The 21229-nt window shown below is 48.7% G+C and overlaps 6 protein-coding genes across 6 annotated transcripts; 3 read left to right on the forward strand and 3 right to left on the reverse strand.

The window, feature by feature from the left end:
• Positions 1 to 192: 192 nt before the first annotated feature.
• BROUX77_001540 (uncharacterized protein) lies at positions 193 to 3504 on the reverse strand (the record flags this gene model as incomplete). The annotated part of the gene is made up of 1 exon (XM_073745981.1): positions 193 to 3504. One exon carries the CDS (start codon positions 3502 to 3504, stop codon positions 193 to 195), a length of 3312 nt encoding a protein of 1103 aa, XP_073606622.1.
• A 1321-nt stretch (positions 3505 to 4825) lies between these two features.
• Positions 4826 to 7810, forward strand: BROUX77_001541 (uncharacterized protein; the record flags this gene model as incomplete). The annotated part of the gene is made up of 1 exon (XM_073745982.1): positions 4826 to 7810. The coding sequence occupies one exon, from the start codon at positions 4826 to 4828 to the stop codon at positions 7808 to 7810; it is 2985 nt and encodes a 994-aa protein (XP_073606623.1).
• A 159-nt stretch (positions 7811 to 7969) lies between these two features.
• Positions 7970 to 9838, reverse strand: BROUX77_001542 (uncharacterized protein; the record flags this gene model as incomplete). The annotated part of the gene is made up of 2 exons (XM_073745983.1): positions 7970 to 8236; positions 8378 to 9838. The coding sequence occupies 2 exons, from the start codon at positions 9836 to 9838 to the stop codon at positions 7970 to 7972; spliced, it is 1728 nt and encodes a 575-aa protein (XP_073606624.1).
• A 2724-nt stretch (positions 9839 to 12562) lies between these two features.
• Positions 12563 to 15259, forward strand: BROUX77_001543 (uncharacterized protein; the record flags this gene model as incomplete). The annotated part of the gene is made up of 1 exon (XM_073745984.1): positions 12563 to 15259. One exon carries the CDS (start codon positions 12563 to 12565, stop codon positions 15257 to 15259), a length of 2697 nt encoding a protein of 898 aa, XP_073606625.1.
• Positions 15260 to 16387: 1128 nt separating this feature from the next.
• BROUX77_001544 (uncharacterized protein) lies at positions 16388 to 17230 on the forward strand (the record flags this gene model as incomplete). The annotated part of the gene is made up of 3 exons (XM_073745985.1): positions 16388 to 16495; positions 16563 to 16737; positions 16803 to 17230. The coding sequence occupies 3 exons, from the start codon at positions 16388 to 16390 to the stop codon at positions 17228 to 17230; spliced, it is 711 nt and encodes a 236-aa protein (XP_073606626.1).
• A 339-nt stretch (positions 17231 to 17569) lies between these two features.
• On the reverse strand, positions 17570 to 19257 carry BROUX77_001545 (uncharacterized protein; the record flags this gene model as incomplete). Its single annotated transcript, XM_073745986.1, has 2 exons — positions 17570 to 18936; positions 18999 to 19257. The coding sequence occupies 2 exons, from the start codon at positions 19255 to 19257 to the stop codon at positions 17570 to 17572; spliced, it is 1626 nt and encodes a 541-aa protein (XP_073606627.1).
• Between the last annotated feature and the right edge of the window lie 1972 nt (positions 19258 to 21229).

Below are 21229 nucleotides of genomic sequence, written 5' to 3' on the forward strand. Positions count from 1 at the left end.
TACAGGGCAAGCCTAACTAAAAAGCCATGAATTGTAAAGAAAAAGAAACACACTCTCTGTCCTCCATTTTGTCTATCTTGCAACGTTCATCCCGTCATTAAAACACATGCCATATTCCTTCTTTTTGTCCTCAATCTAGCACTAAAAATGTAATAGAAAAGCCCTTATGTTGGTAAATACCGTTTTCTGCACTTACTCCGCCTCATCATCAGTGTCTGCCGGGCGAGGGGTACCCTTAGGGCTACTTAGCCATTCGATATGACGCAGACGACGACGGGCCTCACGGTCTTTCAACTCCTTCTTGGTCATCTTCTTCTTCTTTCTCGCCTTGAACTTCATTTCTGAGTTATCCTCAGCACCAGAAACAGCAGTACTGGGGGCAGTGCTAGGAGCAGCGCTAGTCATAGCGCTGCCAGCTGCGCTGTTGTCCTCAAATCGGTCCATAGCCACAGCGGCTTTGCCCTTCTGGATCATGCGTCCGTTGTTGACATGCCATTGCTCCGAGCATAGGGCGCCAACAAACTCCTCGTTGTGAGAAATCAAAATAACACCTCCCTTGAAATCACGGATGGCAACGGCCAGACCACCAAGTGAGTCACGGTCCAAGAAGTTGGTAGGCTCATCCAGAACTAGCAGATGGGGGTTATTCCACATGGCGCCTGCAATCACAACCTTGACCTTCTGTCCACCAGACAGGGACCCAATCTCGTTGTGGTTGGCAATCTCCGGATCAAGTCCGAGATCCTGGAAGTGCTGAGAGATAACTTTAGGCAGTAGTTCACGATAGCCCAGACCTTCGCGGGAAGCTTCGTGATCATCGAACTCTTGAATTAGTTTGTTAAAGCCTAGCTCAACCAGCTTTTCGCGAGATAAGAAGCTGTTGTGCTTGGGCATCAAACCACGCCACTTGACTTCATACTGGAAGGTCTTCTTTAGCTTCTGTCGACCCACTAGTGCCTCAACTTGACGAGGGGATTTGCCATCACCCAAGTCAACAGGCTTATCCATCTGTGCCTGCTCCTCAAGAGTCATGACACGAGTCTGCTTCATGTGGACCTCGCGATCATCACCATGCTGGTAACGCCACTGAAGGTATTGATTGGGTGTCTTCTCGAGGTGCATCTCCACGTGTTCTAAAGCGTGCTGCTTGATGTAGCCAATACGCAGGTTGGGGTGCTTCTCAACCTTTCCAGTAGACGGGATGACCTCGCCTGTCAGCATCTTGATCAGGGTCGACTTTCCAGCACCGTTGGGTCCGATAATTGCCACGCGTGACGACAACGTCAGCTGGCAAGACACATCGGATAACGACGGCTTGGGTGCCTTCGGGTAGCTGTAGGTGGCATTGGTCATACGGATGATAGCGCGGGTATTGGACTTGACACCTGTCAGAATTCCGGGTGGTGGGAACTTGAACTGGACGGCAGATGCAGACAGAGTGTAGTATGATTTGGCTTCGGGGCGAACGTTAACAAAATCAGCAAGGTTGCCGTGATACAGAGCTAACTTCTTGTTAGCTTCGTAGTGGTAGATATCAGTTGTGACAGCATCCAAAAAGCCGGAGTCGTGAGAAACGATCAATGAAGTAATGTCAGGATGAGTCTGAAGGTAGTTTTCTAGCCACTTCACATTTGCAACATCCAAATGGTTAGTAGGTTCGTCCAACAACAAGACATCGGCCTTCTGTAGCATAGCACGAGCTAGAGCCAGCTTCATCTTCCAACCGCCAGACAAAGATCCAACGGGCTGTGATTGACGACCCTCGGGGCCAGAATCGAATCCGAACTCCTCTAAGACACCAACAACGCGCTCGCGGCCGGCAGCAGCAATCTCGGGGTCCTTGATAACAAATTCGAGAATGCTAATATCGGCATCCTCACCCTGGTTGTGCTCTACATAACAAGTGCGGAGAACATCCTGGGGAGGAAAGCCCTCGAGCTTACCGCCGGCAATGGACTTCATCAACGTCGATTTTCCAGCACCATTGCGACCACACAAGCCGTAGCGATGGCCTTTGAGCAGACGGAGATTGGTGTGAGAAAGCAGCAGCATACCACCGTAAGCCAGAGAGAAGTTGGCGTTGACAATTTCAACCTCGCCTTCTTCGTCCTGGGGAGGCTGTCCATTTTTGATGCGGTCTTCGGTGACATAGTGTTCTTGAATGGAAGAAGCAATTTCTTCGGCTTTGGGAGTCAGGGATCTAAGATAAGGGGCAACAACCTTGGCCAGACGCTCTAGCTGACGATGATTAACGCCTTCAGCAACTTGTTCACAGAAATAACGGCTAGCAAGCTTGTAGCCGTCGGTTGCTTGAACTTCAGGAGCACCATGCTTTTTAAGTTCTGCGTTAGCAATGATGGCTACATCATCAGCAGTTGTACGCGTAGTGATTTTGTTATCATCACCCATAGCCTTTTGAATAGTGTTCAAGGCACGTGCAGCAAGTTCACGGACTTCAGGAAGAGATGCCCGGTCGACTACACCCTTGACGCCAGGCTGTAGCTTAGGTAAAAATGTACGGGCTTCAATAGGATCATGAACCAGCTTAGTCAAGTTTTCGGTAACGACGACGGTCTGACGAAGAACTTCCTGAGCGGTCGAAGGGTTGTTCAGGGAACGTTCAAGGAACGGGGTTAGGAGAGCCAAGACAGGCGAAGTGACGATGGCGACGAAGGTAGTCATTGACAAAGCGTGAATTGCCTTTTGGAGGGTCTCGGCTGAAGGATACTGCATCGAGTTGAGCAACAGAGGAATTCGAGGAGCCACATCGTCATTGGAGAGAAGAGTAGTCAAGGAACCCATTGTAGCTACAGCTTGTTTGGAAACCTCCGCCTTGAGATCATGCATTCCTTCTTCAACAATGGGAATCAGAATAGCAAGCTTGGCGCCCATAGCCTCACGGAGAATGTCCTTCTGATCTGAAAGATCCTTGGAGACACCAATTTCCATTTTAGCCTTTTCTGCCATCTTTTGTAGCAGGATATAGGCACCAACTGTTCCCTGCCACTTGCCTGTCTTCTTGGATAGGTAGGACGTCAGAGCAGGTAGTAGTCCAACAACCATAGCTTCAGGACTGAGGTTGTTGAAGAGAGAGTCAATGCCGTATTGGGCGGCTTCACGAACAACGGCGCCTTTGTCAGCTAGAGCATCGAGGGCAACATTGACAATACCACCATCTTGAATGAGAAGGAGAACCTCGCTAATGGGAGCACGTAGAGGGAAACGTTCAAAGATAGCGCCCAGAAGGTTCTGGGCACTCTCGCGGCGCAAACCACTCTTTTTATCGTTGGCGGCCTTTTTAATCTCTGCAAGAATGCCATGCTGGGTCAGGCCAATGTAGCCCACGCTGTTGAGTAAAAGCTCGCAAAGGGCATAAGAAGCATCAACTGAAGCCTTCGAGGTCTGGGAGTCGAAAATAACGGAAATAAGATTGGCGATGTCCTCCTGGGAGAGAGCAGGGCCGGTGCCAGAGGCGACCATGATGGGGAGTTCAGAATCAGCCATTGCTTAAGCACGATCTGCAGAAGGCAGGAAGAATGTGAGGTTCGATTAACTAGGCCTCGCAACTCCAGGTAAAGTTGGATAAGAAGACAGTGAGTAGAGATTGAGATTGTTCTGACTGGATGTGGTTCAGGCGAAGCAAGGATGACGGTGACTGTGCGCCTTTGTTAGGGCTGAGTAAACTGAGAGGTCAGCAAACCAAATTGCAGGAAAAGAATGAAGATTTCGTGACGGACAAGAAGAGGGACTGGAACACTGGAATACATACCGAAGCGTCTCAAAACGAAGCGGAAGAGACACTGCCGAGGAGGCTCTGTCGGATCTCTCTGCGGCTGGAAGCAAAGGCGAGCACAAAAAGAGAGACACACGCAAGGCACAGAAAAAGCAAACAGCCAAGCGAAAGATGCACGAGTAGAAAAAAAGGAAAAAAAAAGGAAAGGAAGGGAAGGGGAAGATAAAGAACCAACAGCCATGGCAAGGACCAAGCAAAGCCAAAGGCAAAGGAGGGGCAAAACAGGGTCTCGTCAGGATCTGAAATTTTTAGGTCTGAGATAAGATAAGCGTCAATGCTAGTTAGCATAGTGGTAACTAGTTAGTTAGCTGTAGAAGTACAAGTAACTATGGCCATGTGTACACCAATATGTATACATGCATAATGATTCTCAGGCCGCCATCAGCTCTAACCTGTAGATGTTTTCATATTTGATAGGACTCCCTCATTTCCTTGACACAGTCAAATCACTGGTCATTAAAAGCATATAAACATGAAAGGGTTCACTGTCTTTGAATGAGATTGGCGAACCATATTCAACAATCATCTACTTCACAGCCTTGACTGATAAGTCAGCTAGGCTAGGGTTCAAATAACTGATCCTGATCAGCCACAGGTGAGACGCCGCATCCTTCTTAGTTTAGAAAGGAATGCTTCCACACCGAAACTCCCGACGCCACGTAACGGTAATTTAGCCATTTATAGAAAGTGGGGCTATTATTCCTAACATTTCAATACGATGTAACCTATACTTTGTGCGAATCCCAGCGCCATCTCACACCGCACAGCCTTCGGTTTTTTTAGAATTCAGTAACATGCAAATATATACCAGAACACACCGCCATACAAAGCCACGCCTTTCCCCTTTGCACCCAAGAGCTGTCAATTCAACTAGCTCAAGCGAATCTCCCATTCCGCAGCTATATACATAGTTAACTAGTGTGCTTGCACAAGTATTGGGCTGCCTCTTAATAATCTGCAGAAACAACACCTATAGCACCCTACGACTCTCCGCTTCTTAGGTTATATCAGATGACCTCTTGAAGCCCTAACATGAATCCTAACGCACAACCACTTCTTGGTAGCCGTCGTGATAGTAACAGCAGCAATGGATCCCAATCTTCTTTCAGCTCTGGTATCATTAGCCAAGAGGACTTCCTGGGTGCCACCCGCCTCAATCGATATCCTAAAACCAACACTGATCTCCCCAGAAGTGACCAGAGTCTTGAGCCTGCCAGTGCATGCGATGAAAACAACCCGGATGAATCTGGATCCGAAGACGATGACCGCCATGGCTTAATTTCCCGTCGCTATATTAACCGCAATCGCGACGATGATGGTGACCTTACCATTGCCCCGCGGTTCACTGCAAACAGTCGCATGAAGTGCCTGCTGGTGACAATGGGGCTCATATTCGCTGTTTGGGTCGTGATATCTATCACAGCCCTTGTTGTCTTCCGAAAATACACACAGGCTCCTCCCGATGGTTATTCTCCGCCTTGGTATCCAACCCCCCTTGGAGGAACTGCCTCAACCTGGGCTGATAGCTATGCAAAGGCTCAAGCGCTCGTTTCCCAAATGACTCTAGCAGAAAAAGTCAACATCACTACTGGAACAGGCTGGAGCATGGGTCTTGCTGTTGGAAACACCGGCCCCGCCGTCAACGCGGGCTTCCCCCCACTAGCTTTACAGGACGGACCACTTGGTATTCGCTTCTCTGACAACTCTACTGCCTTTCCCGCTGGAATAACTGTCGGTGCCACATGGAACCGGGACTTGATGTATGCTCGTGGCAAGGCCCATGGTCTTGAGGCTCGGCTCAAGGGTATCAATGTTCTCCTCTCCCCGTGTGTGGGCCCACTTGGACGTATGCCTGCCGGAGGCCGGAATTGGGAGGGGTTTGGTGCCGACCCATATCTCCAAGGTGTCGGTGGAGCCGAGACCCTGAAGGGCATCCAATCGGAGCATGTCATGGCTACTATAAAGCACTTTGTGGGGAACGAGCAAGAACACTTCCGTCAAGGTTGGGAGTGGGGCCTTCCGAACGCCTTATCTTCCAATATCGACGACCGAGTCCTCCACGAACTTTATGCTTGGCCGTTTGCAGATGCCATAAAAGCTGGCGTTGCTAGCGTCATGTGCTCATACAACATGGTCAATAACTCGTATGCGTGTGGGAACTCGAAACTATTAAACGGGATTTTGAAAGACGAGATGGGCTTCCAAGGATTTATCATATCCGACTGGCTGGCCCAGAGATCCGGTGTAGGCGCTGCCCTTGCCGGGCTAGACATGTCGATGCCTGGCGACGGCGTTGCTTGGATGGATGGAAAGGCTTTGTGGGGCGCCGAGCTGAGTCGATCTGTTCTCAATGGCTCGGTACCATTGGTGCGCATCAACGATATGGTTACACGTATTGTAGCCGCCTGGTATCAACTTGGGCAAGATGATGAGTCTTTGTTTGATCGCAAGGGGCCAAATTTTTCTTCCTGGACTGACGAAAAGGACGGCAAACTATCTCCAGCTAGCCCTTCTGACCAGGAAATAGTTGAGGTCAATAAGTTTGTCAATGTACAACAAGACCACAACAAGTTGGCCAGAGAAGTCGCTGCAGAGGGGACAGTGCTTCTAAAAAATGAAGGCATCCTCCCTCTAAAACGAGACGGCACAACATGGGGGTCCCAAAATCAAGGCGTCTCGGGCAAGGTTCGCATTGGTATATTTGGGGCAGATGCCGGCTCCGGTGAGGGACCAAACCATTGTCCTGACCGGGGCTGTAACCAGGGCACTCTTGGTTCGGGATGGGGCAGCGGAGCTGCGAACTTCCCATTCCTTATTACTCCTGCCGAAGCCCTCGAGCGTGAATTTGACTCTAATAAAGTGGAACTAACCAAGGTTATTACCAATGATCCTGTATTCAAGAAGAACCCCGGCCTTCTGAATCAGGATATTTGCATTGTCTTTGGTAACTCGGACTCTGGTGAAGGCTACATATCGTGGAAGAGTGTGCGTGGGGATCGCAACGATCTTTTCCTCCAACTTGGTGCCGAGACTTTGATCCGAGAAGTGGCCGCAGGCTGTGGCCATGGAAAGGGACAGACCATTGTTGTCATTCACAGTGTTGGGCCTGTAGTGATGGAAAAGTGGATAGATCATCCCAACATTAAAGCCGTCCTCTTCGCCAATCTTCCTGGAGAAGAAAGCGGGAATTCATTGGCCGACGTTATATTCGGCGAACAAAATCCTAGCGGCCACTTACCATTTACCATTGGGAAGTCGATAGAAGACTACGGCCCAGATGCACAGGTCATGTACTTCCCAAATGGGGTTGTCCCACAACAGGATTTTGGTGATCGGGGTTTGTACATCGATTACCGCTACTTTGACAAGCGCAAAATCGAGCCGCGCTTTGAATTCGGCTTCGGGCTATCATACACCAGCTTTGCTTTTTCGAATCTCCGTATCGAAACTGTCAAAGAAAAGTCTCCTTTCCCAGAAGCCCGGCCTCCGAATGCTGCTAAACCGCCGTCGTATGATATCATGCTTCCAAATATGTCACAGGTGCTACTACCTAATCCTTTTCGCAAACTTGAAAATTACATCTACCCCTACCTCGATCCAGATGAGAGCGTGGTACCTAATGGCCAATATCCGTATCCCGAAGGCTATCTTACCAAGCAGTCTCTATCCAAGGCGGGCGGTGCCGAAGGTGGAAATCCAGACTTGTGGGAAACATATGCCACTGTCTACATTGACGTGAAGAACACAGGGTCTCTTGCAGGAAAGGCTGTACCCCAGCTGTATCTGTCTTACCCTGAGACTCAACAAAACGTTGATTTTCCCGTGAGGGTTCTACGGGGTTTCGATAAAGTCTCTCTAGACGCAGGTCAGATGAAGACTGTGGTCTTCAACTTAACACGGAGAGACTTGAGTTACTGGAATGTATACGAGCAAAACTGGGAGATGTTGGTCGATGGTAAATACAGCATTGCCGTGGGTGAGAGTTCTCGAAGGATGGCTACCAGTGGTGAATGGTGAGACAAAGGCATCTTCCAAACACAGCAAAAACTAACCAAAGATGAGATGAGCCCTTCTATTCCAGCAAGTTAGTTAGCTAACCACACATAAAATTAGCTAACAAGTTGTTCAAACATATCGTCTCATTGGACATGTATACCCTGTTTTTTGTTGCTCTCCTCAAACTAGGCTCTCATCGTGCAGCTCTCTGTAGTCGTCGCTTTCTAGCTCAAGACAGTGAATTCCAAGACTTCCAAGCCAGCCCCCGACTGCAACAGCAGCGAATAATCCCCATGAAACAATAGTGCCCTGATGGCCAATACTCAGAGCAAAATAGAAAATGGTGCCTGCTACAAAAGGGCCAAGACTTCTCCCAGCCGCTGAAAGACTTTGGGCAAGACCATTTAGGGCTCCCAGATGTTGGCTATCAGGACAAGAGTTGTTAAGCTAGACACAGCATACATGTTAAATTTTGGGAATTCTTTTTTCCTGGGGTTAGGGTTCGCTGATTTTCAAATACAACTAACTCACCAGCAACATAATACTCGACAGTCCACCGACAACGCATATGTTTCTGCATATAAGCACCAAGAAGATTTCTCCGTATACGGTGAAGTCCGCTTGAGTTGATTGCTTTTTGTTGCTGTCGAGATATCCGACCAGGGGCATCAAGGCCAGGCACAAAGACAGCCCCAAAATACTAAAGCGATACATCCCAATGTTCCCATGTTCGGTCTTTAGAGATGGGAAAATAAAAGCCTGAAATACCATTGTGGCGAGTCCAGATACTGTCATCAGTAGCCCAATGGTGGCAGGGTCGAGGCTACGGCCTGCAGGTGCTGGTGATGCAGCAAAAACTGGGAATAGAGTGGCAAAGGCAACGCTACACAGCTGGAAGATGAAGTATGAACCCAGAAGTAAGACGGTGGTGCGGTTCAAAAATGAAGCCTGTGACTTGGTCCTTACAGCATCATCTGCTTGATCGCCCTCATCTTCGTCTTGGTGTTCGTCTTGGGCATTGGACGGTGTAACAGAGACTGTAGTCGAGCTGGAGGGTCTCAGGGGCATCGTGGCTGGCGACAAAAAGAGAATGTAGGGTTTGACCAACCGCTGCAGCAAACGAGGAAGACACTCCAAGAACGTCTTTTGATGTTGGCGGCTAGCTTGATTGGGCTCGGTAAAGCCCATTCCCATAACCAAAAATGTGACAGCTAGAAGTCCCGCGCTAAATAAATTTGGCGGCGCATAAGGGTATCTCTCGCTATATCGTCCGGCAAAAAGACCGCCCATTGCAGGACCTGTGATGGAACCAACAGAGTATACAATTGGCAGCCACGTAAATGCAGTGCTTTGGTTGCTCCGATCTGTCAATTCTCCCACGGCTGTTGGGAACACAGCTGCGTTCCCATTGAGTGCACCCATGGCAACCTGCATTAAAACAGCCTGATGAAAGCTAGTGCTGAAGCCAAATCCCACACATGAACAGAGCAGAAAAAAAGTGCCCATCATCAGCACAGGCTTGCGGCCAATACGGTCCGAGAGAGAGCCCCAGAGAAAGTTTGAGCACAGTTGCGCTAGTGCAAATGATGAAGCCAACAGCCCGATATAAAGTGATACTTGATCCGAAGGCACATCGTGAAATGATGCCACCATTGCCGGCAAATATGGGCTAATTGAGTTTAAAGCGGACTGTTCACTCATCGAAACCAATGCCAGAATACCTAGCTGGTTGTAGGGTAGCGGAGAGGCATGAGAGGGAGATGCATGGGAGCCAAAAGCCGAGTGAAATTGCAAGGATTCATATCTTTCTGACTCTTGCGCTGGTTTGGGAACTGTGTACCCTGGAGGCGATGGCTGCGATGAAGGCGAGGTAAGGCGATTTCTGAAACTGAGGAGCCGTGATAGCCGGGGCGTATGGAACGAGGAAAACGACGACCGTGTCGTCAAGGATGTACTTGCCGGGGGCGGCGTCACTGGAAGAGTTTGGTAGTGGGGAGTACTTGATTCCCGACGCAGAAGCGGGCGCTGTTCATCAACACGACTGGCCATGGTCCAGTAGGGTCCAATGATTGCATGTGCGAGAATATAGTGGGCGTAACAGCAGGGGAGACGAAGGCTATCTATGAACATTCATTCAAAGTTATAGTTAACTATACGTTACCACGCTGATAGTTGGATGAGCAAGAAAAATCGTGATGAAAGATCGCAAAAAGAAAAGATAGTCAACGAGCCATTTTCTCAGTAAACCTCTATCTCTGCTTTCAACCGGACTAACAAACAAGACTAGTACAAATGCAATCGCGAGTGAACGTTACTAAGACATTGCATGCGATGGTGCTACCCGTAACCCTAAGTCCGCTAGCACGCATCACCTACATACCGACATACGTCATGGGTATCTTGTCTACGTAAGACAAAGACAAAAAGCACAGTAGTTAAGTCATGTGCTGTATAGACCTGGAGTTGTGGAGTCAAATGCGTCGGAGGTGGTGATGGAAATAAGAGAATGTGTCCTGCTGGGTAACAAAAAACAACAAGAGGCAATGTACAATTGTTCGTTATGATGTAACTAATGCTTTTTTTTTCATGACTCGCATGGAAATGGAATACTTCACCAGGTAGTTAGGTGTAGAAAGAGGAAAGAACTCCAAGTCGTAGTTAACTAGTTATTTTAGTTGGTTAGATGTGGAAAGAACATGCCCAACCGGGGATGTACACCAACTTCGGGTAGGAAACGTATCAACGTCACTTGAGCAAGGGGAACACGAAAGCGCTGGACTGAGAAAAACACATAGTTACTCTTGATATAGTTAACCAACTAGTTAGATATTCACCACATATCATGGGTTGGGCTCTTGACTGGGCACAAAAAACGCCCGTATCATGCTCGAAGCTTTTTTGTTTTAATTGAAAACTCCACTGTGGAAAGTGCAACAATGCCGACCGCTCCTTTTCTTTGTCGCTGCTGGTCTTGAATAGAGGCCGGCCGCCGCTCTCCATTCTGCGCCTATATCCATGTGTAGTACATGCGCAACTGTGTAAATACATATGTAGTATTTACGAGTCCTTATGATTAATGGGCACACAAACCGTCGTCTTTACCGACCACTGTTGATCTCCATGCCGACGAGATTTTCATAGATGGCGCATCTTGAGCCACTACTGACTAACTAGTTATAACTACAGGCAAGTCGGTGAAGTGTATGGTACAAAAGTATATAAGCATGTGCTCAAAGGCCGAGATCCGGTTTGTAGACCCTATCCAATCATAGCCTACCACGCTTCAAAAAATGTGGAGAGGGGTTGTCATGTCAAGAATCTCAAGAGAGGGAGCAGCGGATTTTCAAAATCGCCTTGAGAAAAGAGGTGCCTCCATCCGGGTTGGCTTGCAGGCGAAAACAAGGTTTGTGCTCTCTTTGTCCCTTGCCCCTTGCACAACTTGGGCTCATATCTGAGCGGCCGCGGCCTTACATTGCATTGTGATTGTCGATTTCGGCCTAGCCCAGCCCTTTTTTGAGCTTCTCTACACCGACAATTAGCAGATTGCAACGACACACCATGCACTAACGAAATCAAGACTGGCAACAGACATGCCGAACAGGCTGATGTTGGAGAACATCAGCCAAAGTACGAGATGCTCACCAGATAGGAAAGTTCTAAGCCGATTGAAAAGAAGTGGTTAGCTTGGGTTATTGGAAATGGTGATGAGGGTGTTGCAGTCGAGCTGACTCGACTCGAGGGTATTGGCGGTCATAGTCGTCCTTAACGCCCAATTTGCTTTAAAGGAATGGCCAAGCTGGGATGTGTGTTTTGGTTGACGAGCTTTTCTTCTATTCGCATATTGCTCATGCTGCTAGAATTTTGTTAGAGTTACAGATACGTTCAGAGCACATCTAAACATCGTTGATGGCGCGTTACTTTTCATGATGAGCTTTGTTTTTGTAGCGACTTACATCTTGCTGCCCAACCCCAGAAGGCCAAGGATTGCTGGTATCTGAATGAGGCCAATGAGGTGAACAGGGATTACATTTGGCTTCTAAAGGGCCATGGTTAGGCAGGCTGTCGGTATAGTGGCTTGCATAGCCCTTTTGGGCGCATCAACACATAACTTCATCTGTTTTTTTTATTGGCGCCTCATGCTATGCGATGAGACAGATGCGCCAGTTGACGCCTCCTTATTTTTTTTCAGGGAGGATAGCAGAAGTGAGGCCATGCTGTAGCTTATATGATAGGACCAATATTGTGCGCTCTTCGGCCGTGACGTGCATTGCGTAACAGAGGAGTACATACATATTTAACTATATATATATGTATCCATGGATTAGCCCCGGTCTTGGCCTTGATGGTCCATGTAGTTCGTGTATTTAGATTCTCTTGTGCATGTACATTCATACACACATGTCTTCTACCTAACTACGGTGTTGTTTTTTTCTTGTCATTTCCCAAATCTTTCCACCATCAAATTTCTTTTCATTTTATTTCCCTCCATCTGGGCGACTTTTGGACTCTCCTCATTTCTTGGTCCTGGGTGTTTTCTTAACTCTTTTCTCCTTCTTGAAGTCTCCGTCTGTTCCCCAGGTTTGGGGCATCTATCTCATCTCGCCCTGTCTTCGGCCAACGAGGTCTAGGCCACGCTTTAGGCCTATCCGGTATCCAATCAACTTCTTGACGGCTCGCTTCTCCTGAGCTGTCTGCTCTTTTGTCGCCCTTCACCCTTCCCGAACACATCACCATCTTCTCCTCCTTCTTTTCTCATAAATATTCACCCCCACAATGTTCCTCCGGCGTTTGTTCCCCGACGCCAACGAGCGGCCCCAGCATCCACCCCGTTCCCGGACTCCTTCTCCGCCCCCCAATCGTGTCAAACGGATCGAAATGCGGGACATGCCCGATTCTTCCACTGCTACAACATACATGGCAGCGACTACGACCAGTAGTACATCTTACTCGGCTGCATACCAGAGTGGCCCAGACCCCGAACGCCTTCGTGACCGACTTTCGCGTGTGCCCCCAAGCGATGTCAACTTCAAGCCTGCCCTGCCCATGCCGGAAGAAGGCGTCATGGGCTTTGACCAGTTGCGCGAGTGTAATGAGCGCCTGGAATTAACCTATGAGCATAGTAGCACCGGCACTGGCTTTCTCCCTGCTCCACAAATGGGATATGACAGCAGTGGTCTTCCCATGGCCCGTCTCCCTCACGCCGGCATCCCTTCGCCTCCGCCCACTCGACCTGTATCGCAAAACAGAGCTATCGAAAACACACCATACAACTATGACACCAATCAGGAAGGAGGAGGGATAAGTGACTCTGAAGCATGGTCGGAGGAGTCTGACGGCGAAGGTGCTGCCTCCAACTACGCCCCAAGTCGTTCATCATTCTATCGCCAGCGCCCCGGGGTTGATCCTGGATCTCGTGCCAAGTCCGCTACTGGCCCCGGGTCGATTGCTGCCCGCTCTGTCCATTCGGGCCGTGCTTTGGCTCCTGCACGCCGCTTCGGCACCAAGCCCCCATCATACAAGGGAACTTTGTCTCAGCGAGGTGCCACATCCGTTAGAGTAGCCCCCTCAAACACAGGAGCTGCTCCATCGCAAAAAGGTGTCGTTACTTACAGAGGGTCACCATCTAACAGAGGCGGAACCGGCTCCGTCGGCTCTCCATCTGTAATTTCTGTGGGCCGTTCTCCAAAACGTCGAGTATTGACAATTCAAGTCCGACACCCTGATTCTGCTGCAAACTCAGCCCCACCTGGACTTTCCCCCAACTACGCCCTCGCTCGTCGCTATACTCCGTCAGATCCTGGACATGCATACTCGGATTATGGCGACCGGCAGTTGGTCCGCCGTGACCGCCGGCTCCAAGCAGCTCTCCCAACCATCACCGAAGGAGAAATGGCAGATCTGAGATCCAAAAAGGACCAAAGCGACGCTGCACTTTATGCTACTCTTGCTGAGCTTGAAAAGGTTCGTGCCGAATTGGCCAAGTCTAAGCATCGATTGCGCCAGGAAAAGCGTTCTAGTGCCCGTGAACGTGAGTTCATTGGCGAGGATCTGAGCGACACACGTGATGAGCTAGCAGCGCTCCGTGAGGACTTTGCTGAGCTGGAGGTCGACGCACAAAAGGATCAAGTCACATTATCGCAGCTGCGCAGTCGATTGCAGAAGCAAGCTAATGCTTTCGAAACGCTACAGAAGGAGGTCGCCGAGCGCGAGGAGGCTGTCAAAAGCCTTGAGGCTGACGCTGCCGAGAAGGAGAAGATGATGGGAGAAATCAATGAGGCACACGAGCAGCTCAATTCTCTCCAAAATGAGCTCGACACCCAGCGTGAGAAGCTAAAAGTGGCTGAAGATCCCGAGCACTCCAACACGGTTTACGGAATGCAGACGAGCGCTTTGATCCAGGTAGTGGCTAGTCTTCAGCTCCAAAATAAGGCCCTCACAGCTACAAACGAGACCGTCAACAGTGCAAAGGAGCGTCTTGAAAGTCAACTGGCTGCCCAGAAGGAGACGTGTGCCGGCCATGATGAAATGCTTGCCAAACTTGAAGCTGCCTCTGAAGGCCTCAAGAGTAACCTGACCGAGCTTGAAGCGACGGCTGCTGATTCTAATGCTAAGCTGGATGCAGCAAACGAAAGCAAATCTGCCCTGGAGTCTAAGCTGGCCGCCGTTGAGGCTGATTTGGAAGCTGCTAAGGCCGAGCTGGAGGCTTCTGCAGCCGTTGCAGCTGCAGAAAAGTCTGCCGAAGACACTGTCGCCGAGTTAAAGGTTCAGCTCACAGAGTTAACTGCGGGCATGGATGCTTCTAAGGCCGAGGTTGAGGACCTGCGCTCCCAGTTGGACGCCCTGAATGCATCTTCTGCTGATAAAGAGAGTGTCCTGGTCCAGGATCTCGAAGCTGTCAAGGCAACCCTGTCAACAACCGAAGCCGAAAAGGACGACACACAGGCCAAGTTGGGTGCTGCGACTGGTGAAGCTGAAGCTATGGCTGCCAAGGCTGCTAGCTTGGAGGAGAACCTTGCGGCAGCTCAGGATAACATTGCTCAGCTGACATCGGCTAAGGACGCCCTCGACGCACAACTAGCTGAACTCACGAGCGTCAACGGCAAGCTACAAGAGCAAGTGGACAAGAAGACCAACGCTGCTACAGAGATTGTCATTTTGACTCAAGCAAAGGAGTCGCTGGAGTTGCAGGTAGCAGAGACTACCGCACACAACTCACGGCTCGAGTTTGAGTGGTTGAAGGCTACAAAAGACATCGAGCGGTTGCAGAGCGAACTCACGGCCATGACTAATCACGCAGCAGCTCTCAAGACCGAAGGTGTGCAGTTCAAGGTCCAGATTGAGTCTCTCAGCGACCGGCTGGCGAAGGACAAGAAGAAGAGCAAACATCATCATCATCACCATTCCAAGACCACACGCCACGAGCAGCTTATTGTGGTGCGCAATAGCAAGCCTGACAAAGGACATATGTAAGTACGCGGATAGCCGAGATTCTCATGAATTATTTTAGCTAACATTTCACTGTGATTTGTTGGGGCAGGTCATCAAAGAAGGAGTGTTCCGGCTGTCGTTGAACAGTGATGGAAGTAGTAGGACTAACGGCAAAAGGGCCAAATGATAATTCAATAAGGGCAGATAATGATCGGGTTTGTATGGAGTGTGGCGTGGCGGGAGAGGTTAGCGAAGCTGGTTTTTACCAGAACACTTGTTGGTGCTTTTTGAGTCGTGACTGGAAACAAAGTTTCAACTACGTATGTTTTCGCACTAGTTTCTTACTGATCTAGCACAAGCTTTACTTGGCTTGTGTAGCTAACCGATATTACTCCACTCACAATATCACACATCACATGGGCATGTGCAAGACTTCAATCACTAAAAGGGAGGAGAGGGGGGGGATCAGGGGCACAATGAATAGCACACAAGGTGAGCGCTAGGATTGTTCGGTAGACGGCGAATTCTTTGTCGTAGGGTTTCTAGCTTTCGTTGACCAAGTATTCCCCCATCGCTTTTTTCGCGGGTTACAGGTCATTAGAAGTGGATGGCAGTCCATCAATAGGGCCTCCAGGCAGAGATTGTTAATTTTGCGTAGCTATCTTTGATGTAGTCAGTAGCTTGATTGGCTCGGGTGACAGCCTGGCTGGCCTGAGTAACAACCGCTTGTGTTTTCGGTTGTGTCGTCTCGATAGATGTTTGAGCCACCAGGAAGGCATGCTTGTTATCACCAACTACGTGTTGAGAAGTCCGGGTCTCGCGAAATATGTTGTAGTTGTAGATATAACTACACAACTGCATAGTTACACACATGGATAACTCGTTATATCCGTAGGTGCTAGTCTACTTTGAGTCCTCATACGAATCTGTATCCAATTACATCCCATTATTCGGAGTCTTATGTGGGGCTTGTAAGACCCGTTAGTCAGCAGCGATTACCAAGCTGTTTATGCAAGCTCTCATCACTAAGCCTGCCTGAGCTCTAAACCTTGAGAACCCCTCCACGCCGACCTTCTTGATGCTTCTGAATTTTCCTGCCTTCTACATCACGACTACTTTCTTCTGGTCTCGTGTTCCCCGTTTCTGTCTACATCCTAATAAAGCGTGACCATGGCCCACAACCCTCTCAACTCCGAGGCTTCTCTCGGCGAGAACCATCTCATACAAACTACTAGCCTGCCACGAGACGTTGTGCAGTGCCTTGAGAATGCACGCTTTGTATGTAACTCTTGTCACCGTATGCTTGAAGCCTTGAAGCTTTACTGACACTCTTGGTTTGCTACAGCTGCATCTTGCGACTTGCACCAACAACCAGCCTCATGTTTCTCTCATGAACTATACCTATCTCCCGTCCTCACCCTATTCCCAAACACCACTGGTAGTGATGACAAGCAATCCTGAGTCCAAGAAGGTTCACAACATTATTGAGAACCACAATGTGTCTCTGTTGGTTCACGACTGTAAGTGCTGTATTGCCTTTCTGGTGTATTTGATAGTCCACTTTCTAAACAAATCTTCCTCATAGGGGTCTCCCATCGCCCACCTACGTCATCACGCCGCCTATCCGGCGGAGGCTCACCTGCACCCGAATCGCGCTCATCTCTTGCTGCTCTGCTTGCCAATCTCAACTCCAGCGCAATGTCAAGCATAAGCGCTACCATTAATGGCAATGCGCGTATATTGGAACCTGGCTCAGCAGAAGAGGAATATTTCCGCAGACAACATCTTGAGAACAACACCTTCAGCGAAGATGGCATATCTTTCAATCGTCAAACCGAGGGCACTAGTCCGCCTAAGGATGGAGGCAGAGAGTGTTTTTTAGCAGGCGAGGAAGTTCGAGTGCTGCTTGTAGAGATCAAAGATGTGCGAGTCAGTGACTGGAAGGGTTGTGTACGAGATCTGGAGGTTGTCGCCAAGGAAAGCAATAGGAATGCGTCAGCAAGCAACAGCTGAAGAGGCCCAACTATAAATGGTTGGTGTCTGTAGATCATTTGTGCACAATTTCTGAATTGCCGTTCCTCGATAGCATGCAATTGTTGACCATTCAAACCAACTAATTTTCTAACCTCTAAAATAAAACAAAGTCGGATACAAGTACACAAATAGTGATTAAACTCGCCTAAAGTGACTGCCAGCGAAAAAGAAAAAAAAAGAACCCGAGAAAGGCAGATACACAAATGAAATGCAAAATATGAGACAAAAAGAGATGCAAACAAGACCCACTATGGCAAAGAAGACTCGAACAAAAGAAAAAAAAAGATAATAGCGACACAGGTGTTGTACACATTTTTTTCAAGACATACTCGCCCATTCCACAACCTCCAAAGCGCACATAACTAAAATCAGGGTCGACGGAAGAATCCATACGACATAGCTCTGGAAAAGAACCTTGGACATGACACCCTCGTACACATTGTTGATCTGGCAAATCTGAGCGAGCTGTAGTGCACTGGGAGCTCCGGTGAGAAGGAAGCAAACAATGATGAAAATGGGGTCGTCCAGAATACTGATGGGCACAAACTTGGCAATTAGGGCCAAAATGGGTGCCATAATGACGGTTGGTAGAAGCATACGACTAATAAGACAGGCCACCAGGAGTTTGCCGCCAAACTCCTCCTCCTCGGGGTCCATGTTAGTTGTGTTTTGTGTGTTGCGGGCGAGGTTGGCTCCAAGAATAACAAGAATAAGAGGCACTGCAACGCCTCCGGTAGACTTGATGGCACTGCTGACAGAGTTGTTGACAAAGGAGCCTTCTTCGAAAAACAGCTTTTGCAGGGATGGTACAGAAGCAACAATAACAGCAAAAAGCATAGCCCACAGAGGGGGATTCATAAAGTCCCAAGCCCCAATAAGGAAGCGAGTAATAAAGCTTTTGAAGCCAGATAACAGGGACTGAACAACTGGAGGCATGCTGTAGTAGACGCGGTTGAATGGCACCAGGAGATTGCCGAGACGCGAAAGGGAGTTGTTCTGCTGATTATAGCTGCTGAAACCAGTAGCAGACTCGTCAAATGAATGTCTGGGCGAGATTTCATCATCAGGCGCCAACAATGGGCGCTGAGAGTCACTGGACCGCTTGTAAATGGCAAAGTGGGAGCCGTCCAGGTCATCTTCATCATCCGAGTGGTGAAGAGAAGCATGAGAAGCCCGCGATGAGGAGGCCAACGGAGTGCGGCCTGGTGGATCGTAGTTGCTCAAATCATCTGTAGAATGGCTGTACCCAATCTCGGTGGGTGCGGTGCTGGAGCGAGCGTCTTCGATGAAGTCGTTCTGGTACTCGGAATACTTGCTCTTAGGAGCTAGAAGAACGTGGTAGCCCCAACTCCAACGTACCAGCTGGCCAAGCTGCTGGAAAATGAGCAAGTAGAGAATACCGCGGGCGCCTACTTCATCATCGTTATCCCCTGGAATGCGATCCCAGTGGAGACCCTTGAGCGTTTGAGATAGCGACAGAACGAGAGAAATTGGCAGTGAGTTTGAGTTTCCAAAAACTCCCATTGCAGTAACAAAGTTTGAAGCTCTGTTGTTGAAGCCGAAGACCTTGGCAACGATGCGGGAGGTAGTCCAGGAAACAAATGTCATGATGCAAAAGATAACAGGAATGATACTGAGATCAATGAGCTTTTCGGCGTTGAGCTGCGAAGCCAGCTTGTTGAAGACTAGAGATGTAGGTCAGTATAATGTGTTTAGCAAGCAACTAGGCTTATCAAGCATTACTCACTTAGGCAGGGTGTGAACAACATCATATTCAGATTGGCCAGGAACTTTTGCTGCTCGGCGTCAAAGTGGCCCATACGCGCAATGATGTAGCCTGGCAGACTCACACACACAACCTCCATCACGGCCGACATAACCAGCACCACGAGGTGCATGAAGTCTGGATGAGACTCATGGCCACCGGCTTCAACAGCCTTCAGGGGCATCACTACGAACCTTGAGACCAAGACCTCCACGTGTGGGCTGCCAAAGCCTAAAGTCATTGATCAGACCAGGAGCGGCGAAAGCTAAAATGCGTCGGTGTGGGGTGGAGGACTAGTCGTCGAGTCGGAATGTGAAGCAGTAGTAATTTCGTGCAAGCCCAGGGTACACAAGGTACAAGAGAGCGAGGGTTGTTAATTGCAGCCCAGGGCTGAAGTCAAGATGGTCGTATGGCAAAGATTGCAGTGAGGAGAGAAGCGACGACGGGGGGTGATGGTGTGAAAATTAGCGGATGGCGACCACTGGGTGGTTGTCGCGGAGTGGCACACAGTCGAGAGAATTCGCAACAAAGGGGATTTATTGGTTGATTATAAGGCCTGAGAAGAAGAGAAGCAAAATGGAAGAAGACGATGTAGAAAATGGAGAAGGTGATCTGAAGGGAGAGCAGGCCAAGATAAAGAAGAGTCCAAGGACGATCAAACGAGGCTGAAGGAAGATAAAAGAAAGAATGGGAAAAAAAAAGAAAAAGAGAAAAAAAGAGAAAAAAAGAGGGAAAAAGAGCAGAAAGAAGAAAAGAAAACATTAAATAAGTATTGTATATATGCGTTCTGTACACAAGCATAACGGCTTGGACACAATTGATAAGAACGGCGAGCTTTGGTCAAAATAAGATTGCAGTTGCCGACGGTGAACAACTAAGGAAGAGTTCTCTAAAAGCCTAACTAGCTAACTAACGAACTAATTAGTTATTGGGCTTTATTGTGCTGATAACGTCTTTTCCTCCCTCCTCCTTCGCCCTCCTCCTTTGCCTCACTGCCACCTGCTTGTGATAGGTTGGGCCGTCTGTCACCCAGGCCTCTCGAGTATGTATGTACATGCATACAATGCTGGCTACTAGCCTAGCTCTAGTACTAACTAGTACATCTAAAATCTCTAGCTACACTGGCCAGTCTCACCTGTGCCGTCTAAGTACACATGTACACAGATAGTCGGGACTAACCTGATCTCTGCAATCTGGTTTCAGTGTCACATCAAACCTTGTGCCAGGTTTCGCCCTTGTTTTCCGCGCCAACATCAAAACCAAACAAATCTCAAATCTATCACTAGTTAACTACAACTCGGTGTGGTTCGTTGATTACTTGGGTACGTATAATAATGTACACATACACATGTATGTGTGTACATATCGCAAGACACACAGCTTATTCCCGTCTCCCATGCGTCTTGCCGCCGCTTCCCTCTCTTGCCTCTTGATCCATCCATCCTAGACACATCTTGTGCAATGCCGACATCTGTGTACATACATAGTGGCATGATATAGAGCCAGTGGTTATGAAAGTATGCATGTACAGACCAGGCTGGACGTCACGTTGAGACTTCTTGATGCTCTGGCTCTTTGGGCTCTTCAACTCAACTCATCTCTGACTTCCATACCCCTTCCTTCTGTATCACGATATCCCTGTTCTCCCGCCCTAATTCGTCTTTTGTTTTCTCGACCCAGGAAGCTCTAAGCCGCAATCCCAAGCTAAAGCTGCAGGACAGTGCCAGTCCGTTGTACATACATATGTATTTGCAGACAGAAGTATACCTGCACTGAGAGCCTGTCATCGTGCGCCCAATAGAAACGCTGTACAGCCTCACGTTCCGTGCTTTAGCTTGCGCCTCACAGCTGGCTCAGACCCTTGTCCACTTTCGTCGAACCAGATCAAGAAATTATTTGTACTGTGCGAGTTTGGTGTGTGTGAGCATGTGGCTTTTTTCTTTTCCTTTTTTTCTTCCTTTTTATATTCATTGTCTGTAGTACTAACTAGTCGCTACCAACACAACTACACACATCTAACAAGCGCAAAAGCAATCAATCTTTCAGACGTCTGACATGTGTAGTTAGAGCCATTCTTGTTCTCTCGTTCTCCTGTTCTACTTATCCAGGCGATACTTGGTTATGTAAATGGATGTGGCTGACAACTTATGGATGTGGCTGACAACTTATGGATGTGGCTGGCGCGCTTTTTTTTTAGCCACACTGACCAGGGA

The sequence above is a fragment of the Berkeleyomyces rouxiae genome, assembly GCF_048999995.1.
Source record: "Berkeleyomyces rouxiae strain 22BRR77 chromosome Unknown BrBRR77_ptg000002l, whole genome shotgun sequence".
NCBI lineage: Eukaryota > Fungi > Ascomycota > Sordariomycetes > Microascales > Ceratocystidaceae > Berkeleyomyces > Berkeleyomyces rouxiae.